Source organism: Pongo abelii, chromosome 4, assembly GCF_028885655.2.
Source record: "Pongo abelii isolate AG06213 chromosome 4, NHGRI_mPonAbe1-v2.0_pri, whole genome shotgun sequence".
NCBI classification, from domain to species: Eukaryota; Metazoa; Chordata; class Mammalia; order Primates; family Hominidae; genus Pongo; species Pongo abelii.
Genome location: NC_071989.2, coordinates 82571596 through 82594965, shown reverse-complemented (window position 1 = coordinate 82594965; position 23370 = coordinate 82571596). Strand labels below are relative to the sequence as shown.

Here is a 23370-nt window from a genome sequence, read left to right as displayed (position 1 = left end):
AGTGCTGCTATGAATAGACATATGTGTATTTGTTTGAGCACCTGGTTTCAATTCTTTTAGGTGTGTGCCTAGGAGTGGAATTATTATACAGGTTGAACATCCTTAGTTCAAAAATCCAAAATCTGAAATCTCAGAATCTGAAACTTTTTCAGTGCTGACATGCTAGTACAAGTGGAAAATTCCACACCTGACCTCATGTGACAAGTCACAGTCAAAACTTTGTTTCATGTACAAAATTATTAAAAATATTGGATCAAATTACCTCCAGGAGTTATGTATAGGTGCATATGAAACATAAATGAATTTCATGTTTAGACTTGGGCTAATCCCCAAGATATCTCATGTATATGCAAATATTCCAAAATTTGAAAAAATCTAAAATCCAAAATACTTCTGGTCCCAAGAATTTTGGACTAGGGATACTCAATATTTATTACATAGTAATTCTATGTAGGAAGCACAGTGAATCTGTTTTCCATAGCAACTGAATCATTTTACATTCCCAGCAGCAATGTACAAGGGTTCCAGTTTTTCTGCATCTCTGCAACACTTGTTATTTTCTGTTTGTTTTATACCACTCAATTTTTAACCTTAGTTAATTCTAGGAGAATTTAAGAAATGACCCCATCCCTCACAATTCCTTTCTCTGAATCTATGCTGTACTTACTTTGGATAGATTTTTAAGTGTCATATAAAAGGGAAAAAATGAGTGTTGTTTTTCTTTCTGAAGACATGATTTAGTTTTATTTATTTTCTAAAAATAGGCATTAAAATAAATCTTTGCTTATTAGAGTAAACTAATACCCTTTATCAAATGGAATAGCCTTTAGCCTGAGAAAACTAAAGAGAATGTAGTCTTCACCAGTGAGCAGCAGATTTTGAAATGATCCGGAAAAAGGCAGCACACATTTCTGAAAAATAGCCATAACTACAGTTATATTACCCTCCTTTGCTACAGCATCCCCTCTTTTTTTTCCTAGTGTCCCTGTCTTTGACCATTTGGGGACAATACAGAAGAGAGGAGGCACAAAACAAAAAATGATGATACTGTGATAACCAGGGCCAAGAATTAAACAGGGTTTCTATCACCAAGTCCCTACCCAGGGCCTCCCTGGGACTGTTCCTTTCCTATAACAAGCCCCAATAATTCAAACTACATTCCTTTCCTAACTTTTACACCCTAATTTCTCAGGATCCTCCTCTGTCATAAAAACTGGCTCCATTAATAGGGTGCATTCTCCACAGTTTTCTGAAGATAGCCTCAAAAGTGTTTTTCATCATTTTTGGGAAACAGATAACATTAATAACTGGTAACATTAAAACAGGTAACATTAATAACTGTGGGGAAGTTAAAGGGCTTAAGAAATTGAAAAGAGTTCTTGTAGTGGTTCATGGCCTTTGGTTCCTAAGCTGACTACCTATCTAATCTACCTAATCAAATCAAGGGGTAAGGCCCAGTAACCTGAATTTTTTAAAGTGACTCTTACACAGCCAGCCTGACTATAGACTTTGGATGACTAATAGTATTTGATTTCTTGTGCAGATAATAATTTGACAGTCCTTGATATTCACCCCTTTACTTTGATTCCTGAGGGTGGAATTGGAATTGCTAAAGTACTCTATCCTCTCTCTCTCTCCGCCCCCGTTGCTCCATCCCTTTCTCTCTCTCTCTCTCTCTCTCTCTCTCTCTCTGTCTCTCTGTCTCTCTCTCTCTCTCTGCCTCCTCCCCACCACCTGCCCCAAAAACACACTTGAAGGAAAACCAAACAAATGCTTTCTTCTTCTGGTTTCTAACCTAAGAGTTGAAGCAGAGCAGTAAGTATTTCCTTCTATCATGAAGGTCATCTGTTCCTCAGATATTCTAGTTCTAGGCAGGCATTTCCAACCCTAGATATGTATCTCCTTCCTCAGAGGGCACACAAGCTCCCTTTTAAGTGAGCATGAAATCAGAAATGGGTTCTGAACTGCTACTTCTGTTGCCTGTAATATAAACAGTTTCCTGTTATTTATTTATTTTCACAAATCCTGATTTTTCTTTCCATTAGATATTTCAGAAAATTTTTATGTTATTGCACCATTGGACTCCAGCCTGGGTGACAAGAGTGAAACTCTGTCTTAAAAAAAAAAAGAAAAGGAAATTTTAATGTTAATTTAAGAACCATGGAGGTAGCAATGTGCCAACCAGCTTCTTGCTACCTTGGTCTGGACCTAAGAATCTACAGGCAGGGCCCTGCTGGCATTCTGTAGGCTGCTGTTGGAATTTTGTTTGAATCTCCTTAATTAGAATTCTTCTGTAGCTGGTTTTGTGGTACCTGACAGAAACCCAGAGACCTGGCAAGTTAGAACAATGCAAAACTCTCTAACCCTATTACAAGAAAAACACTCAGGAGAGAATCTTTCTCCCTCTTCTGCATATCAAAATATCATCATGGAAATCATGGCTCTGACACTGTAGAGACCAGAAAGTCTAAAAAATTATAATAATTTTGTGTGGCTTTCATCAGCCTACCTCAGGTCACAAACACAATCTGTTCTCTTATGCTTTTTGATGACCATACTTTTTAGAATACTGTTTTTGGGGAATAAGGGGAACTAGGAAGAGCCATTTTTAGTTTATTATTTTATTTTTTAAATCATCTCTCCTAAAATGTCAAGAAAGAGCTATTTATATTTCCCATTGGTAGGGTGACCATCATCCTGATTTGACCAGAGCAGTCCCCTAATTCAGCAAAATTATTACTAACGTTTTGTTTCACTTTCAGAAGTTGCTTGTTTAGATGACCCAGTACAGGAACCAAACAAATCAATGTTTGAGAAAACAAAATTTGGACAAGGTAAAAAAAAAAAAAAAGAAAATATTCAATTCCATTTACTTTTATAAGTGTTTAGATTCTACATATTGTGCAAATAGATCAAATAGATGGTCAAATATTTATGCATATCACTCCATATTATAAATAATTGCTGGTTACATCATCTTTATTTCCTGATAGACTTAGAAGATCTTTGATTTCAGAGAACTTTTACGAACTCTTACTTCTTATATTCTTCAATGCCTGGCACAGCATAGCTTTCCAATAAATGCTCATTGAATAAATAAATGAATGAATAAGTAAATGAAAGCATGAACATGATTTAAAAGATTGCTGTTTTAAAACTGGATTTACTTTGATTGATTGTCTTAAGACGTGGACATACCTAGATCTTATAGGCTATAATGGAATTTGTGGTGAAGAATTTAACAAATGGTAAATGGGATTTTGGTTAGTTAATACTATCTCCTTTATCTGAACTTACTGTTTCTTTTCTTTTTTTTTTAGACAGAATCTCACTCTGTCACACAGGCTGGAGTGTGGTGGCACGATCTCGGCTCATTGCAGCCTCGATCTCCCAGGCTCAAGTGATCCTCCTGCCTCAGTCTCCTAAGTAGCTGGGAGTGCAGGCATGCGCCACCATGCCCAGCTAATTTTTTTTTGTAGACAGGGAGTTTCACCATGTTGCCCAGGCTGGTCTCGAACTCCTGAGTTCAAGTGATCTGCTCACCTCAGCCTCACAAAATGCTGGGATTACAGGCATGCACCACCATGCCCAGACCTGAATTTACTGTTTCTAATTGTGGGATATAAGAGGGATGGCCTTGGCCGGGCGCGGTGGCTCATGCTTGTAATCCCAGCACTTTGGGAGGCTAAGGCGGGTGGATCACCTGCGGTCAGGAGCTCGAGACCAGCCTGGCCAACATGATGAAACCCCATCTCTACTAAAAATACAAAAAATTAGCCAGGCATGGTAGCAGATGCCTGTAATCCCAGCTACCCGGCAGGTTGAGGCAGGAGAATTGCTTGAATCCGAGAGGTGGAGGTTGCAGTAAGCCAAGATCATGCCACTGCACTGCACTCCAGCCTGGTCAACAAGAGCAAAGAGCAAAACTCTGTCTCAAAAAAAAAAAAAAGAGTGATGGCCTTTCACATTTTCTCAGCCAGAAATTTAAAAGCGAATTCTCCCTCTCATTCTTCTTCTCTCTCCCTCTTTATGAGAAATCATAAAGAATTCTATTTAAATTTGTTAATCAGTATTTCCTAAACTTATTGAATTAGAGGATATCTGTTCACATTCAGTAGAACAAATAGCAGAAGCCTCAATATCCAATCTGTTTACATATCATTTCGGATACATGGTATCAAGAAAATCCTGAATCATGATGACAAATGATAAAAATTTTTAATCTTGCCATCTTACAACTTCCTTCAGTGAATCATAGATGATGGAAAAGCTTTATTCTGAATTGTATACAAAAACTAATTAAATTGGTAACTCAAGTTAATGCATTGATGGACTCCAGAGTGTTAAAATGTGGTATATTAACACATTTGAAGGTATGTGTTCTTTCTAATTAAAGACTTTAAACATAAAAACACAAACCTTTAAAAATGAAATTCTGCTGATGAAATATTGATGAAACCTCTGAACCATCCATGATCTCTATAAGTCCTTTTAAGTTTTAAAATGGAGTGAGTCTATGGGGCATTTTCCCTTGAAATTTCAAAACTTCCTCCCAAGCCTCTCGCCTTTTTGCCTATTTGGCTATAGTTCCTCTTCTGTGTTATTGAGGGAATCCTCACTGATATTTCAGTATAAACTGGAAGGGAAAAAAATAAGCATTTCCAAATTTCTACATTATTTGTTATCACTAGGTATGGACGTATTGACATATTTTTGACAAAGTTATTTCTTTTTTAATTCTGTTAAGATAGATCACATTTCATTATTTACCCGGAAAACCAATTTTATATATTTGTGTTTCCTGTCACCATAATACCAAGATACTCAAAACACGTTAAGCTAAGTGTATTCATCTAAGCAAAAGAATAAAAGTATCACCTGAAGTCTTTTATTTCCCAAGCCATCATTATAATAATTTACTAATTATATTTTCTTTCATGGGGACTTAACATCATTTGTTCATTTGAAAATAGTACATGCTTTTCCAGAAAAAAATAGACTATTTTTTTGTTCCTAATAAAATGGTCCATTTGATAAAACGGTCCTACTGATAATCTGTTGTAAATAAATGACTTTAATGACAGCGTTTTCTTCATTTCAGTTCTATTATTATGCTTTGTCATTTCTCTGTAAAAGTATGCATAATAGAACACAAACATCCACAGGTGCTTCTGTTTTATGTAGTTAAGCGCTTTTTAAACCTTGAACACCCGAAGATGGGTACCTGATAACAGTGCATAGGGTGTTTATTTCAGCTCTTATTTACCACTCTCGATTCTTTTTCATTTTTTTAATCATAATTTTTTTCACTCTGGTATCATGATTAACACTCTTTTAACCTAACTCATAAGGTATTTAATATATCTACCAATAGGAAAAGAAAGAGAAGAAAATTAAATATTTGTTGATCGTCTGCCATGTGCCAGGCCCTCTGCTACGTTATTTTGTATACATTAGACCATTTAAGAACTTTTTTTTTTTTTTTTTTTTTTGAGACAGAGTCTCGCTCTTTCGCCCAGGCCAGAGTGCAGTGGCGCTATCTCGGCTAACTGCAGCCTCCGCCTCCCGCCTCCCGGGTTCATGCCACCCTCCTGTCTCAGCCTCCCAAGTAGCTGGGACTACAGGCGCCTGCCACCAGGCCGAGATAATTTTTTGTATTTTTAGTAGAGATGGGGTTTCACTGTGTTAGCCAGGATGGTCTCGATCTCCTGACCTCATGATCTGCCCGCCTCGGCCTCCCGAAGTGCTGGGATTACAGGCGTGAGCCACCATGCCCGGCCAAGAACTTCTTTTTAGTAGAATTTCAGGGTTCGTTTTTGTACAACCAAATACACAAAAAAACCTGAACACTTTACATATAAAATCAAGTACCTCAGACTCAATTCAGGTTAATAAACCACCTATTAGATTTTAATTCCCCCCCCAAAGAATGAGGGCTTAAATAGTTTTAAACTTCTAAATAATTATACTTCTGGTTTATTTCTTGATTTTAGTAGTTTTTCAGGTGGCTTTTAATCTTATCAGTGTAAATCTATATCACATTATTAATTTAGGCCAGGTGCAGTGACTCATGCCTGTGTTCTGAGCACTTTGGGAGACCGAGGCAGGAGGACTGCTTGGGGCCAGGAGTTTGAGACCAGCCTGGGCAACAAAGTGAGACCCAGTCTCTATTTTTAAAATGGAAAAATTGGCTGGGCATGGTGGGGCATGTCTGTGGTCCTAGCTACTTGGGAGGCTAAGGCAGGAGAATCACTTGAGCCCAGGAGTTTGAGGTTACAGTGAGCTATGGTCACGCGATTGCATTTCAGCCTGGGTAAAAACAACAAAAAATTATTAATTTAGTTTTAAATAGCAAATCATGTAATACTCCATCACCGTATTTGGCTTTTAGGATCCTTTTATTTTTAAAAAAGGCATTGAACTTTATATTAAAATAACAATAATAGAATATTTTCCCAATATAACTAGAGCATATGTATTTTTACTACCTATTGAGATAATTGTTAATCATTTTGTTTTTGATTAGAATTATATTTCTGATCCAGAATTGTGATATGATAAAAAGATATGTGGTCTTTGTCGCTAATTCCTGCCACAGGGCTTCTAAAACTCTTGGAATTTTCCAAGTGATAAGAGTGATAGAGGCATCTTTTGTTCTAATGAGACAACTCTTGGCTGGCCCCTAGATAGCATCAGGATGAGGGCTGGTCATCAGAAAGACCAAGCCTTGATTAGAAGCTTGGAACTTTCAGCTCCACACTTCAACCTCTCAGGAGGAGAGAGGGGCTAAAGATTGAGATAATCACCAGTTACCAATGATTTAATCAATCATGCCTACTTAATGAAACCTCCATTAAAAACCACTAAATGATGGGGCTCAGAGAGCTTCTGGGTTGGTGAACACATCAGGGTGCTGGGAGAGTGGCATGCCCAGAGATCGCATGGATGCTCCTTGTCCTATGCATCTCTTCCATTTGGCTGTTCCTGAGTTGTGTCTTTTATAATAAACCAGTAACCAGAAGTAAAGTGCTTTCCTGAGTTTTGTGAGTCATTCTATCCAATTATTGAAACTTGGGGTGGGGTAGAGGCACTATGGAAACCCTCTAATTTGTAGACAAGTTAGATAGAATTGTGGGCAACCCAGTAACTGATATCTGCAACTGGTGTCTCAAGTGAGGGCAGTTGTGTGAGACTGAACCCTTAAACCTGTGGAATCTGAAGTTAACTACAGTTAATTAGTGTCAGAATTAAATTGAATTATAGGACAATTGATTGGTTGGACCAGCAGTTACTGTGAGGAAAAAAATCCACACATTTGGTGTCAAAGTGTCATGAGGAAAAATATCTCATTAGAATAAATATATATATATATTCAGAGTAAGCAATGTTTCATTCCATAACCCTAATGAGATATAGAGTGCTTAGTATGTAAGAACAAGTCCAGGAAGACTGAGTTCAAAAATTTTAGACTTAAAAGTGAACCTCATGTATCAACTACTCTTGGGCCTGTTTGGTGAAATATCTTTCCATGGGACAGTAATAATTACTAATAGATCCAGAGTAAAACATCCTATAAATGATACTGAACATTTTACATGCAATATCTAAATCTTGATACTTCATTTCCTCTCTCACCCTCCTCTCCTCAACATTACTGTCAGAGCTAAAGTGGAAGCAAAACTCTAGTGTTTGAAAGCTTTCAGTCTTTTTAGGTGTCTTTATCTGTTCCCATCTCTCTTCACTGGCCCAAAGCTTGGTGGGAGTAGTTTTAAGGGCTAAAGTAAGAGTATGGCTTGAATTGGTGGTGAAATTTTGCTCACTTTTCTTTTATATTTAAACTTCCTGTATTTTATACAACCTATTAAGTTCCTATTAAGTAACAGTGAGTATATTGAGTATTATAATTGAATTATTAAATCAAGAAGATAAAATTTAAGTCTCAGTTTCCTAACTTCTTATGTTATTTCCCTTTCTTGTCTCACATGCTTTGGATTAAAGTATCAAAAAGTGCTAGGCAATTGTGCAATATTATAAAAGCAGATAAATAAATTTTAGAAGGATAAGATAAACTCTGGATTGTTATCATTGGTTACCTGGGCAGGAAGGAGAGGTGGAACAAGGAGAGGGTGGGGAAAACCATACCTATAGGCCATTCCTGGAGCATGTACAAAAGTGAAACCCTAAAATCTCAGTAATAGAATCCTTGAAACCAGAAGGAAACATCCCAGGATAAACTGAGGAGTGAGCACAGACTGGGGCTTACAGAAGAACATCTCCATTCTAGAACTGTGTCTTTGGCTACAGTAGTTACGGGTTATTATTTATTTCTCAGAAGACTGATAATAGAACTCATAATATATTTTACTTATTTAAGGTAGGTGTAATAAACTGCATATATGTTGTGCTTTTTAAGAAAAGAAAAAGCAAACAATTTTTAAAAATATTATTACATACTGGTATTTGTGCTTTTGTGTAGAAATACATAGACATGGAGCAAAGGTTTGTTCAAGTTTTAAAAAGGAAGAAGCTAGGGAGGTTCTTTAGCTCTAACTTTGCTGAATGTTATTTTCCTGAAATGATTCAAATAATTTTGATGCTCATACTCTTATATAATAAAATAACCTAGAAATGTTATTAAAAATTCAAACTGAGAACAAAAATTTGAAATCAGTTTGCTGTATTCTTACCTTTACTTTAAAAAAAAATCTTAACTTTTATTTTAGGTTCAGGGGTACATGTGCAGGTTTGTTATATATGTAAACTAATAACTCAGGTGTTTGGTGTACAGATTATTTCGTCAACCAGGTACTGTATTCTTACATTTACTTAAATGGGGATTACCCTATTTGGCTCAGTTGGGGATTACCCTAGTCGGCTCAGATTTCTGTATGTATGTGTTTTTTGTTTTGTTGGTTTTCCACTCAGATATATAGGGTATTTTCTTGTGGATCTCAACAAAGAAAATTTGAAGTTGGAAGTAGTGCTTAGTCAAAAGTGCAGGATCCTGCTAAAGTACATAGTATGGGACAGCACTGGCTGGAATGAAATGGGTAGGGAATGCTATGGTGGAAGGAGTTTAGGGAGACCTAGTGCAGTAGAGGAGAAGGAGCAGAAGAGATTAAGATGATGAGAACAAGTGTGTTGTAAGGATGATCTTTCTTTTTCTTCCGTTCTTATCACTATGGAAAGGAAACTGTTCTGTAAGAAGCTATTGATGGTCTTAACACTATGCTTTGTGATCTGACGTGCATGTTCTCAGAGCTTCATTTCCATGGGTTTACCCTGGAAGTGCCGCCTTCTGCTACTGAGGAGCCAGCCACTTGTAATTTCCTAAAGTCCTATGATTATAGGAAATTGAGAAGTATATGTATGCTGACAGTGAACTTGAGTGGAGTTGGGGATGGGATTTTGACTGCCATGCCTGTAGAATACTAAAACAAGCTGGAATATAAACTATACAAGTCTTATGGCTGTACTAGCCATTCATGGCTAACCTGTTGAGAAAGATATAAATCAAAACCATGATACCCTATTGACTTTGGTAATAAAGTCAGCCCTGCTTTAAAAAAAATTAAAAAAAGAGGAGGTGGGCCTAAAATGGCCCTATTCTGTTAATTCATTGCAGTTTTTAAGGGAGAGAGAGACCAGGTTTACCTCCAAGCAAAGCTAGTTTAGAATACAAAGTATTATTGACTAACACTTCACAGTTTTACAGAAAGCTTTCACATTATGTGGTATTTTCTCATTTGACAAAGATCAGTGATGGGAATGGTAAGGCAAAAGGAAAAAAAGGTTTAACATTAGCATTTTTATTTTTTTTATTTATTTATTTTTTTACTTGGTACAGTTTTTTTATTCAAGGTTAATTTCGGAAGGGAGAAGGGAACAGAAAGCATGGGTTATAACCCAGCTTGTGCCAAGCTGAGATAAAGGAATACACACAATCAGGCAGAGAACAGAACAAAAATTCAGGGCCTGGGAATGAGAATTTGAGCCAATCATATCTGAAACTCAGTATTCCAGGGTACGGGGACCCCTGCTGACACCTAAATTGAATTTATAATGACTTTATACCACTCTTAGGAGGATTCTATAAATTACTTTGTGTTTTTTTTTCTTGCCCTTATAAATGGGACCTTATTTTCTATAATATTTTTCTGCCAGTTCTTGCAGATTCCGGAAGTCTCTTGGTCAGTCTATATCTCTCTCTTTCATTCTCTTGCGCTCTCTCCCTCTCTCTGTATCTATCTATCTATCTATCTATATTACACGAATATATAAGCATGTATGAAATATAAATAGATGGTCTGGCTTTTATCTGACATGATTCCCCTCTAGACCAAATAATTTCTTTTAGCATTGCTTGTAGTTTAAGTTAACTGCCAACAAATTCTCTCTTTTTATTTGAAAATGTCTTTGTTTTGTTTTGTTTTATATTATTATTTTATTTTATTTTTGGAGATAGAATCTCACTCTGTTGCCCAGGCTTGAGTGCAGTGGTGCAATCTTGGTTCACTGCAACCACTGCCTCCCGAGTTTAAGTGATTCTCCTGCCTCAGCCTCCCGAGTAACTGGGGTCACAGATGTGCACTACCATACCTGGCTAATTATTGTATTTTAGTATAGATGGGGTTTCACCATGTTGGCCAGGCTGGTCTCCAACTCCTGGCGTCAAGTGATCTATCATCCTCAGCCTCCCAAAATGCTGGGATTACAGGTGTGAGCCACCATGCCCGACCTTGTTTTACTTTTTAGAGATATTTTGGTGTATTCTAGGTTGACCTTTTTTTCTTTCTGCACTTTATTTATTTATTTATTTATTTATTTATTTATTTATGAGACGGAGTTTCACTCTGTCACCCAGGCTGGAGTGCAGTGGCAAGATCTTGGCTCACTGCAACCTCCACTTACCAGGTTCAAGCTTTTCTTCTGCTTCAGCTTCCCAAGCAGCTGGGACTATAGGCCTGTGCCACCACTCCAGGCTAATTTTTGTATTTTTAGTAGAGATGAGGTTTCGCCATGTTGGGCAGGCTGGTCTCGAACTCCTGACCTCAGGTGATCCTCCTTGGCCTCCCAAAGTGCTGGGGTTACAGGTGTAAGCCGCCACGCCCAGCTTCTTTCTACACTTTAGACATGTTATAGTTTGACTATAGTATACATATGTGTGTTTTCTTTGTGTTTGTCTTGCCTGTGGTTGCTTAAGCTTCTTTTTTTTTTTTTTTTTTTTTTGTTTGTTTTGTTTTTTTGGGTTTTTTTTTTTTATGTTAAACATTTCATTTATTTATTCATATGTCAAAAATTATACACATAGCTGCAAAAAATAGCTTATACAGGAAATGAGACCAACTAGTAGGCTTTTTTAAAAATATGACAGAATTATAACCTCCCTGAAGGTGATAAGAAGTGGAAAAATCACAACATAAAGAGAAAATCATCACAGGAAGTGAACCCTGATAAGAAAATTGGTTCTGTAAAGTATAAAATTACTCTTTTTAATTTTTAAATTTCATATTTTATAGAGAAGGAATGTCTTTTTTTTTTTTTTAAGTTGCATTTTCTTTTTTTTTTTTCTTTTTTTGTAATTATTATTATTATTATTATACTTTAGGTTTTATGGTACATGTGCCCAATGTGCAGGTAAGTTACATATGTATACATGTGCCATGCTGGTGCACTGCACCCACCAACTCGTCATCTAGCATTAGGTATATCTCCCAATGTTATCCCTCCCCCCTCCCCCCAACCCACAACAGTCCCTGAAGTGTGATGTTCCCCTTCCTGTGTCCATGTGTTCTCATTGTTCAATTCCCACCTATGAGTGAGAATATGCGGTGTTTGGTTTTTTGTTCTTGCGATAGTTTACTGAGAATGATGATTTCCAATTTCATCCATGTCCCTACAAAGGACATGAACTCATCATTTCTTATGGCTGCATAGTATTCCATGGTGTAGATGTGCCACATTTTCTTAATCCAGTCTATCATTGTTGGACATTTGGGTTGGTTCCAAGTCTTTGCTATTGTGAATAATGTGGCAATAAACATACGTGTGCATGTGTCTTTATAGCAGCATGATTTATAGTCCTTTGGGTATATACCCAGTAATGGGATGGCTGGGTCGAATGGAATTTCTAGTTCTAGATCCCTGAGGAATCGCCACACTGACTTCCACAAGGGTTGAACTAGTTTACAGTCCCACCAACAGTGTAAAAGTGTTCCTATTTCTCCACATCCTCTCCAGCACCTGTTGTTTCCTGACTTTTTAATGATCGCCATTCTAACTGGTGTGAGATGGTATCTCATTGTGGTTTTGATTTGCATTTCTCTGATGGCCAGTGATGGTGAGCATTTTTTCATGTGTCTTTTGGCTGCATAAATGTCTTCTTTTGAGAAGTGTCTGTTCATGTCCTTCGCCCACTTTTTGATGGGGTTGTTTGTTTTTTTCTTGTAAATTTGTTGGAGTTCATTATAGATTCTGGATATTAGCCCTTTGTCAGATGAGTAGGTTGCGAAAATTTTCTCCCATTTTGTAGGTTGCCTGTTCACTCTGATGGTAGTTTCCTTTGCTGTGCAGAAGCTCTTGAGTTTAATTAGATCCCATTTGTCAATTTTGGCTTTTGTTGCCATTGCTTTTGGTGTTTTAGACATGAAGTCCTTGCCCATGCCTATGTCCTGAATGGTATTGCCTAGGTTTTCTTCTAGGGTTTTTATGGTTTTAGGTCTAACATTTAAGTCTTTAATCCATCTTGAATTGATTTTTGTATAAGGTGTAAGGAAGGGATCCAGTTTCAGCTTTCTACATATGGCTAGCCAGTTTTCCCAGCACCATTTATTAAATAGGGAATCCTTTCCCCATTTCTTGTTTTTCTCAGGTTTGTCAAAGATCAGATGGTTGTAGATATGTGGCATTATTTCTGACGGCTCTGTTCTGTTCCATTGATCTATATCTCTGTTTTGGTACCAGTACCATGCTGTTTTGGTTACTGTAGCCTTGTAGTATAGTTTGAAGTCAGGTAGCGTGATGCCTCCAGCTTTGTTCTTTTGGCTTAGGATTGACTTGGCGATGCGGGCTCTTTTTTGGTTCCATATGAACTTGAAAGTAGTTTTTTCCAATTCTGTGAAGAAAGTCATTGGTAGCTTGATGGGGATGGCATTGAATCTGTAAATTACCTTGGGAAGGATGGCCATTTTCATGATATTGATTCTTCCTACCCATGAGCATGGAATGTTCTTCCATTTGTTTGTATCCTCTTTTATTTCCTTGAGCAGTGGTTTGTAGTTCTCCTTGAAGAGGTCTTTCACATCCCTTGTAAGTTGGATTCCTAGGTATTTTATTCTCTTTGAAGCAATTGTGAATGGGAGTTCACTCATGATTTGGCTCTCTGTTTGTCTGTTATTGATGTATAAGAATGCTTGTGATTTTTGCACATTGATTTTGTATCCTGAGACTTTGCTGAAGTTGCTTATCAGCTTAAGGAGATTTTGGGCTGAGACAATGGGGTTTTCTAGATATACTATCATGTCATCTGCAAACAGGGACAATTTGACTTCCTCTTTTCCTAATTGAATACCCTTGATTTCCTTCTCCTGCCTAATTGCCCTGGCCAGAACTTCCAACACTATGTTGAATAGAAGTGGCGAGAGAGGGCATCCCTGTCTTGTGCCAGTTTTCAAAGGGAATGCTTTCAGTTTTTGCCCATTCAGTATGATATTGGCTGTGGGTTTGTCATAAATAGCTCTTATTATTTTGAGATATGTCCCATCAATTCCTAATTTATTGAGAGTTTTTAGCATGAAGGGTTGTTGAATTTTGTCAAAGGCCTTTTCTGCATCTATTGAGATAATCATGTGGTTTTTGTCTTTGGTTCTGTTTATATGCTGGATTACATTTATTGATTTGCGTATATTGAACCAGCCTTGCATCCCAGGGATGAAGCCCACTTGATCATGGTGGATAAGCTTTTTGATGTGCTGCTGGATTCTGTTTGCCAGTATTTTATTGAGGATTTTTGCATCAATGTTCATCAAGGATATTGGTCTAAAATTCTCTTTTTTTGTTGTGTCTCTGCCAGGCTTTGGTATCAGGATGATGCTGGCCTCATAAAATGAGTTAGGGAGGATTCCCTCTTTTTCTATTGATTGGAATAGTTTCAGAAGGAATGGTACCAGCTCCTCCTTGTACCTCTGGTAGAATTCGGCTGTGAACCCATCTGGTCCTGGACTTTTTTTGGTTGGTAAGCTATTGATTATTGCCATAATTTCAGCTCCTGTTATTGGTCTATTCAGAGATTGAACTTCTTCTTGGTTTAGTCTTGGGAGGGTGTATGTGTTGAGGAATTTATCCATTTCTTCTAGATTTTCTAGTTTATTTGCATAGAGGTGTTTGTAATATTCTCTGATGGTAGTTTGTATTTCTGTGGGATTGGTGGTGATATCCCCTTTATCATTTTTTATTGCATCTATTTGATTCTTCTCTCTTTTTTTCTTTATTAATCTTGCTAGCGGTCTATCAATTTTGTTGATCCTTTCAAAAAACCAGCTCCTGGATTCATTTATTTTTTGAAGGGTTTTTTGTGTCTCTATATCCTTCAGTTCTGCTCTGATTTTAGTTATTTCTTGCCTTCTGCTAGCTTTTGAATGTGTTTGCTCTTGCTTTTCTAGTTCTTTTAATTGTGATGTTAGGGTGTCAATTTTGGATCTTTCCTGCTTTCTCTTGTGGGCATTTAGTGCTATAAATTTCCCTCTACACACTGCTTTGAATGCATCCCAGAGATTCTGGTATGTTGTGTCTTGGTTCTCGTTGGTTTCAAAGAACATCTTTATTTCTGCCTTCATTTCGTTATGTACCCAGTAGTCATTCAGGAGCAGGTTGTTCAGTTTCCATGTAGTTGAGCGGTTTTGAGTGAGATTCTTAATCCTGAGTTCTAGCTTGATTGCACTGTGATCTGAGAGACAGTTTGTTACAATTTCTGTTCTTTTACATTTATTGAGGAGAGCTTTACTTCCAAGGATATGGTCAATTTTGGAATAGGTGTGGTGTGGTGCTGAAAAAAATGTATATTCTGTTGATTTGGGGTGGAGAGTTCTGTAGATGTCTATTAGGTCTGCTTGGTGCAGAGCTGAGTTCAATTCCTGGGTATCCTTGTTGACTTTCTGTCTCGTTGATCTGTCTAATGTTGACAGTGGGGTGTTAAAGTCTCCCATTATTAATGTGTGGGAGTCTAAGTCTCTTTGTAGGTCACTCAGGACTTGCTTTATGAATCTGGGTGCTCCTGTATTGGGTGCATATATATTTAGGATAGTTAGCTCTTCTTGTTGAATTAATCCCTTTACCATTATGTAATGGCCTTCTTTGTCTCTTTTGATCTTTGTTGGTTTAAAGTCTGTTTTATCAGAGACTAGGATTGCAACCCCTGCCTTTTTTTGTTTTCCATTTGCTTGGTAGATCTTCCTCCATCCTTTTATTTTGAGCCTATGTGTGTCTCTGCACGTGAGATGGGTTTCCTGAATACAGCACACTGAAGGGTCTTGAGTCTTTATCCAATTTGCCAGTCTGTGTCTTTTAATTGGACCATTTAGTCCATTTACATTTAAAGTTAATATTGTTATGTGTGAATTTGATCCTGTCATTATGATGTTAGCTCGATGTTTTGCTCGTTAGTTGATGCAGTCTCTTCCTAGTCTGAATGGTCTTTACATTTCGGTATGATTTTGCAGTGGCTGGTACCGGTTGTGCCTTTCCATGTTTAGCGCTTCCTTCAAGAGCTCTTTTAGGGCAGGCCTGGTGGTGACAAAATCTCTCAGCATTTGCTTGTCTGTAAAGTATTTTATTTCTCCTTCACTTATGAAGCTTAGTTTGGCAGGATATGAAATTCTGGGTTGAAAATTCTTTTCTTTAAGAATGTTGAATATTGGCCCCCACTCTCTTCTGGCTTGTAGGGTTTCTGCTGAGAGATCCGCTGTTAGTCTGATGGGCTTCCCTTTGATGGTAACCCGTCCTTTCTCTCTGGCTGCCCTTAACATTTTTTCCTTCATTTCAACTTTGGTGAATCTGACAATTAAGTGTCTTGGAGTTGCTCTTCTCGAAGAGTATCTTTGTGGCGTTCTCTGTATTTCCTGAATCTGAATGTTGGCCTGCCTTGCTAGATTGGGGAAGTTCTCCTGGATAATATCCTGCAGAGTGTTTTCCAACTTGTTTCCATTCTCCCCATCACTTTCAGGTACACCAATCAGACGTAGATTTGGTCTTTTCACATAGTCCCACATTTCTTGGAGGCTTTGCTCGTTTCTTTTTATTCTTTTTTCTCTAAACTTCCCTTCTCGCTTCATTTCATTCATTTCATCTTCCAGGGCTGATACCCTTTCTTCCATTTGATCGCATCGGCTCCTGAGGCTTCTGCATTCTTCACGTAGTTCTCGAGCCTTGGTTTTCAGCTCCATCAGCTCCTTTAAGCACTTCTCTGTATTGGTTATTCTAGTTATACATTCTTCTAAATTTTTTTCAAAGTTTTCAACTTCTTTGCCTTTGGATTGAATATCCTCCCGTAGCTCGGAGTAATTTGATCGTCTGAAGCCTTCTTCTCTCAGCTCGTCAAAGTCATTCTCCGTCCAGCTTTGTTCCGTTGCTGGTGAGGAACTGCGTTCCTTTGGAGGAGGAGAGGTACTCTGGTTTTTAGAGTTTCCAGTTTTTCTGCTCTGTTTTTTCCCCATCTTTGTGGTTTTATCTACTTTTGGTCTTTGATGATGGTGATGTACAGATGGGTTTTTGGTGTGGATGTCCTTTCTGTTAGTTTTCCTTCTAACAGACAGAACCCTCAGCTGCAGGTCTGTTGGAGTACCTGGCCGGCCGTGTGAGGTGTCAGTCTGCCCCTGCTGGGGGGTGCCTCCCAGTTAGGCTGCTCGGGGGTCGGGGGTCAGGGACCCACTTGAGGAGGCAGTCAGCCCGTTCTCAGATCTCCAGCTGCGTGCTGGGAGAACCACTGCTCTCCTCACAGCTGTCAGACAGGGACATTTAAGTCTGCAGAGGTTACTGCTGTCTTTTTGTTTGTCTGTGCCCTGCCCCCAGAGGTGGAGCCTACAGAGGCAGGCAGGCCTCCTTGAGCTGTGGTGGGCTCCACCCAGTTCAAGCTTCCAGGCTGCTTTGTTTACCTAAGCGAGCCTGGGCAATGGCGGGCGCCCCTCCCCCAGCCTCGCTGCCGACTTGCTGCTTGATCTCAGACTGCTGTGCTAGCAATCAGCGAGACTCCGTGGGCTAGGACCCTCTGAGCCAGGTGCGGGCTATACTCTCCTGGGGCACCGTTTCCTAAGCCCGTTGGAAAAGCACAGTATTCGGGTGGGAGTGGCCCGATTTTCCAGGTGCCGTCTGTCACCCCTGGAAAGGGAACTCCCTGACCCCTTGCGCTTCCCGAGTGAGGCAATGCCTCGCCCCTGCTTCAGCTGTCGCACGGTGCGCTCACCCACTGACCTGCGCCCACTGTCTGGCACTCCCTAGTGAGATGAACACGGTACCTCAGATGGAAATGCAGAAATCACCCGTCTTCTGCGTCGCTTGCGCTGGGAGCTGTAGACCGGAGCTGTTCCTATTCGGCCATCTTGGCTCCTCCCCCAACATTAGCATTTTTAAATTGAAAACTCCACTTCCAGAAATTACTAAGCTAACAAATGTCCATAAGCACAGTTTTCCAAACAATTTTGTTACATCAACTCAAGCCTCCCAAGCTCAAGCCACTTTATTTTCAGTGTATTAATTGAGAAGATGGGCATGTTGCTGCCTCTGGAGCCACTGCCTACTATTCTGTACTTTGGGTGGTGATCTTCTCTGTGTAAACAACATAGTGATGATTTCTTATTAAAAATAAGATGTGGCACATATACACCATGGAATACTATGCAGCCATAAAAAATGATGAGTTCATGTCCTTCGTAGGGACATGGATGAAACTGGAAATCATCATTCTTAGTAAACTATCGCAAGAACAAAAAACCAAACACCGCATATTCTCACTCATAGGTGGGAATTGAACAATGAGAACACATGGACACAGGAAGGGGAACATCACACTTCGGGGACTGTTGTGGGGTGGGGGGAGGGGGGAGGGATAGCATTGGGAGATATACCTAATGCTAGATGACGAGTTAGTGGGTACAGCGCACTAGCATGGCACATGTATACATATGTAACTAACCTGCACATTGCGCACATGTACCCTAAAACCTAAAGTATAATAATAATAAATAAATAAAAATAAATAAATAAATAAATAAATAATAAAAATAAGGTGAAGCTCACCTTATTTGAAGTGTGTCTGGCCCTCCCTTTAAAACAAGCACTTTTATTTAGGCCTGTGACTTTTTTTTTTTAAGAGATGGAGTCTTACTTTCTCACCCAAGCTGGGGTGCAGGGGCAGGATCATAGCTCACTGCAGCCTCAAACTCCTGGGCTCAAGTGATCCTCCCATCTCAGCCTCCCAAGTAGCTTGGATTATAGGCTTGAGCCACTGCACCTGGCTAGGCCTGTAACTTTTGTAGCAAGACTTCCCTTTTGGAGAGAAATGCTAGGGTTTTATGCCCACAAGTCCACCTTGCTCTGATTTTTCCCAACTTTTCCCAAGTTAACATGTGGCTGCATCATCTCAAGAGGATCAAATGAGATGAAAAGTTCCTAAAACAATCACTGTGGAACAATAGGAATTATCGTAGTTATAAAGATGGCTGCATTTACATATCAGGTCTTACACTCCGACATCCTAATACCAATACCTTAACGTATAGATATTTCTGTGTGTATTCATCTTTTCAGCCATCTATTCATCTGCCCTCATGTATTGGAAGTTTTGTAATATAGTTATTATAGTAAAAATGATACCAAAATTGGCATATTTTGTGGAGCTTGTATTTTTTCATATCATGATCCTCTACGTGCTTAAATATTCGTGATCTCTCTGTGCCTCCAAAGAGAAAGCCCCAAGGTAGACCTAGTGGTCTTTGCAGAAATATTCCATCTACTTCTCAGAGTTCAAAAGTTCTGTATTATGTAAGATTAGGTTTGGCTGCATGCAGCAGAAAACCCTAAATAGCAGTGGTTTCAACACACAAAGATTTAGTCGTTCATTAGAAGTCTGGATCCATAGCATTCCAGATGAGGCACAGCAGCACTACAGAGTCACTGAGTCTTTCTACTCCATCTTCCTTTGTGCTGGTTTACATCTTGAAGTAAACTCATGGTCCAAAATAGCTATGAATCTCTAGCCATCACATCTGCATTCTAGGCATTAGAAATAAGGAAAGTAGGGAGGCAAAAAAACAGGGCTTCCTAGCTGTCTGTCCCCTTAAGGAACCTTCCCTGAAGTCAAACACAACACTTTGATTTATATCTCTTTAGCCAGAGTTTAGTCATATGCCACACCTAGCTGCAAAGAAGTCTGAAAAATATAGTTTTTCTGTGTGACACATTGCCTGTGATTGTTAATGAGGAGAAAAACAAAATGGCAAAAATAGAGGCAACTTAATAGCCTCTGCCAAAAATCCTTTTTAGGAAGCTATAAAATAATAGTTAATGTCAATTTAGACAAAGTAAATTGTATTGGGTGATCTGGCACATTGCAGGAAACTTTACATTGGAAATTCACACAGTGGATTCACAACAGGATAATGTGGTTGGAGTCATGCTGGCTATGAAGGAGTAAAGACTATAAGAGCACAAGTGTAAAGTGATGGGGCTTTGTGTGTACCCTCTTAGCTAGAGGCCTCCCTGCTCTGCACCTTTGGCACCACGTCTAGGAACCGCCAGTGCCACGGTGTCAAAAGATTCCTGCCCTATCCCTAATCATTTCTGCTATGCTCTATTAAGAACAGTTTTTCGGCCGGGCGCGGTGGCTCATACCTGTAATCCCAGCACTTTGGGAGGCCGAGGTGGGCAGATCACCTGAGGTCAGGAGTTCGAGACCAGCCTGGCCAACATGGTGAAACCCCGTCTCCACTAAAATTACAAAAAAATTAGCCGGGCGTGGTGGTGGGCGCCTGTAATCCCAGCTACTTAGGAGGCTGAGGCAAGAGCATTGCTTGAACCTGGGAGGCAGAGGTTGCAGTGAGTCGAGATTTCACTATTGTACTCCAAGCTGGGTGACAAGACCAAGACTCCACCTCAAAAAATAAAATAAAATAAAATAACAGCTTTTCTCAGATGTCAGTTAAACTGTGCTTGAATTAGGCATTATGATCTTGTTGATTTTGCTGGCAGTTTCATATAACATTGTGGAAAGTGATAATAAGTATTGCAGCTACTTCCAGCAGTCATTTCAATGTGTTGCTAAATAATGATGTATGTTTTTAAATATTAAATATTATTAAATATTAAATATAATTAAAATATTAACTATTATTAAAATATTAAATATTATTAAAATATTTAATGTTTTGAAAAGTTATAAAAATGAGTTACCTCAAAACTTCATTTTAGTCTTCATAGAATAAGAACTGTAAGCAGTGGTTCTCTAAAGCAGTGGCTGAATTAAATATTTAAGTGTATAGATACTTCAGAGCTGTTACCAAAACATGAGCTTTTAACTGTGTTTTACTTGGAACACTAGATTTAAGGAAACATTTACGCTCCACTGAAGGTGCCCAGTGAACTAAGGAATACAGTTTTGGAACAGAATTTTGATACCTACAGATATTAAATTCCTGACCTAATTAGCTCCATGCTCTGATTAATATTTGACCAAATCAATGCAGACAAATTTTGTTTTATAGGGACAAGGTCTCGCTATGTTGCCCAGGTTGGCCTTGAACTCCTGACCTCAGGTGACCCACCCATCTTGGCCTCCCAAAGTACTGGGATTACAGGCATGATCCACCACGCCCAGCCCCAGACACAATTTTTAATAGACACTTGCCTAGTCCTAGGAACTTTAATGGATGCTAAGTATATGAAAGATGCTTATGCTAAATACTAATCAGGAAGATGCCCATGAAAATAGTAGACAAATTTTTCTACCATCAGAATGGCAAAACTTAAAAAGACTGATAATATTCAGTATTGGCAAAGATGTGGAAGAAAAGAACAGGTATTGTCACACATAGTCTCATAATACTGTTGGTGGTAGTATAAAAGGATGCACTTGGGAGGGCACTCTGGCAGAACCTCTTAAAATGTAAAATGTTTACAGACCCCTCAACTCAGTAATTCTGCTTCTGAGTATCAATCCTATAGAAGTATTGGCACATGCCTGAATAGTGAAAAGTGAGGAATAAATTATGAATTATAACAAATTACGATAGATGCATTAAGTTTTTCAAATCATAACTAAAGTGGGGGACAGTATCTTATAGACGAAAAGACTAGTGTTAAATAATAGTGTTTGAATGATGAAACTAGGCTAACTTTGATGAAAAGAATTTAAATTAATATGTAAAGATTTATTTCTATGGGTTTTTCCTAAGAAAAAAAAGTTCCTTAACTTTTATGAGATACCTTGTTTCTGGAAGTCTATAAAACAAAGCTCCTAATAAGGGAATTACTATGTTTACATATGGACCATGTGTAAAAAAGTTTAAATTCTTTGGATTATAAGTGATGATTTAAAACCCACATCAGACCGGCTTCAACCCCTCAAAAAGGAATTTTATTGACTCATTTACATGAAAGACCAGGAGCAGATCTTCAGGTTTCATTCAGGGTTCAAAGAGCATGACAGAGCACCAGTTTCTCTTGCTTTCCATTTCTCAGCTCCATTTCCTCATTTTGGCTCCATCCTAATAGCCTTTCTTCTCATCATCCCAGGGCTACACGCTTCCAGGTTCAAGTCTAAAAAAGAAGACTCTGTATGTGACTCTTTGCCAAAATACCCAATAAAAATCTCATTGCACTTTGGGAGGCTGAGGTGGGTGGATCACCTGAGGTCAGGAGTTCGAGACCAGCCTGACCAACATGGCGAAACCCCATCTCTACTAAAGATACAAAAATTAGCTGGGTGTAGTGGTGGGCACCTGTAATCCCAACTACTTGGGAGGCTGAGGCAGGAGAATCACATGAACCTCGGAGGCAGAGGTTGCACTGAGCCAAGGTCGTGCCATTGCACTCCAGCCTGTGTGACAGAGTGAGACTCCATCTCAAAAAAAAAAAAAAAAAAAAAACTCATTGCATGTCACTTCCCTCTGAATGGGATATGTTCTGACCCGTGAATCTATACCTGTTCACTCATTGGTGTAGATCTAAGCAAATCAGGAGGTTGAAAACAACTCTACCAGAAGCATGTGGGCCAAGTATGAAGAAAGAGTTGGCCATACAGAGGTGACACTCATATTGTTGCTATCTGTGGAATAAGATTCAACTTGCTGAATGATGTACAGCTCATATAGCCAATCTCAGAGAAAAAAAAAAAATCTCTCAGGCTGTCAGGGAGCTTGAAGAAACCAGTTTTAGGACCATTGGCCCCTTAGACTGGTAGAGCCAAAAGGAACCCTCTTCATCATCACTCCTCTCACATCTCAGAGATGGAAGTCTGGAAAAGCCATATGACTTGCTTGAGATCACACACCAAGTTTGTGGCAGAGGCAGGACTAGAAATCTTGCAGCCTAATACTCTTTTTAGTACTAAATAATAATAGCGTCTAGTAGTTATTATTTGCTATTATGCCCGGCAGTATGCTAAGAATTTCACATGCAAAATCTCACTTAATACAACTGTTTTATTCTCCATTTATTGGAAATTGAGGCACAGAGGAGCTTGTACAACTACCTTCAGAAGCTTCCACCATCCTTTTTCTGCTGATGTTTTAGACTTCAAACAGGCGCCTCTTTCCCAAGATCAGCCAATGCTGGTTCATAGCTTTGTCTTGAGTACAGAAAATAGGTTGAGGGAAAAGGTCCTGATCAGAAAACCTGTTACGTGTGCCCTCACATAGACTTGATTGGATTCTAGGATTTGTAATAGCAAAATTTACATCTTAAATTTCAGAGGGCAGTTTTTAATTTGTTGATACTTCTTTAAACAGGAACTTCCAGAGAGTCAATGCAAAGCATCCCACGTTATCTACAAATAAATGAAATACTATTAATCAGTGATCAAGAATTTCTCCCATGCCACATAATGGATCAGCATTGGAAGTTTTGTGTGGAATGTGAGGAACTAACACCCTAAAACCTTGGTTTCTTAATATTTTATTAGATATTTGTTCAAATTAGCAACAAACATTTATATTTCATCTTGTATAATCTGGTGGGCCTATTTTAACATACACTTTATGTGTTTATGAGTTGCTATTTAGGATGTATGTTTACTGTTCTTAAGATGTATTTAACTGTTCAACAATTATATAAGATTAATGCTTTTTTGCCATTGAAATAAAGGCACGTTTGAACTAGACCATA

General features: G+C 38.6%; 1 protein-coding gene across 3 annotated transcripts in view; it reads left to right on the top strand.

Moving 5' to 3' along the window:
• ANKRD31 (ankyrin repeat domain 31) overlaps positions 1–23370 on the top strand; it is a 188896-nt gene extending 165526 nt beyond the window's left edge. The window contains exons 24-25 of one of the 3 annotated variants that reach the window (XM_024247336.2): positions 2763–2834; positions 22995–23370. In XM_024247336.2, the coding sequence (XP_024103104.2) occupies positions 2763–2834; positions 22995–23140 (218 nt within the window). In that variant the 3' untranslated portion in view covers positions 23141–23370. The remainder of the gene's footprint in view (positions 1–2762; positions 2835–22994) is intronic. The other 2 variants (XM_054555637.1, XM_054555638.1) reach the window with 2 other exon arrangements.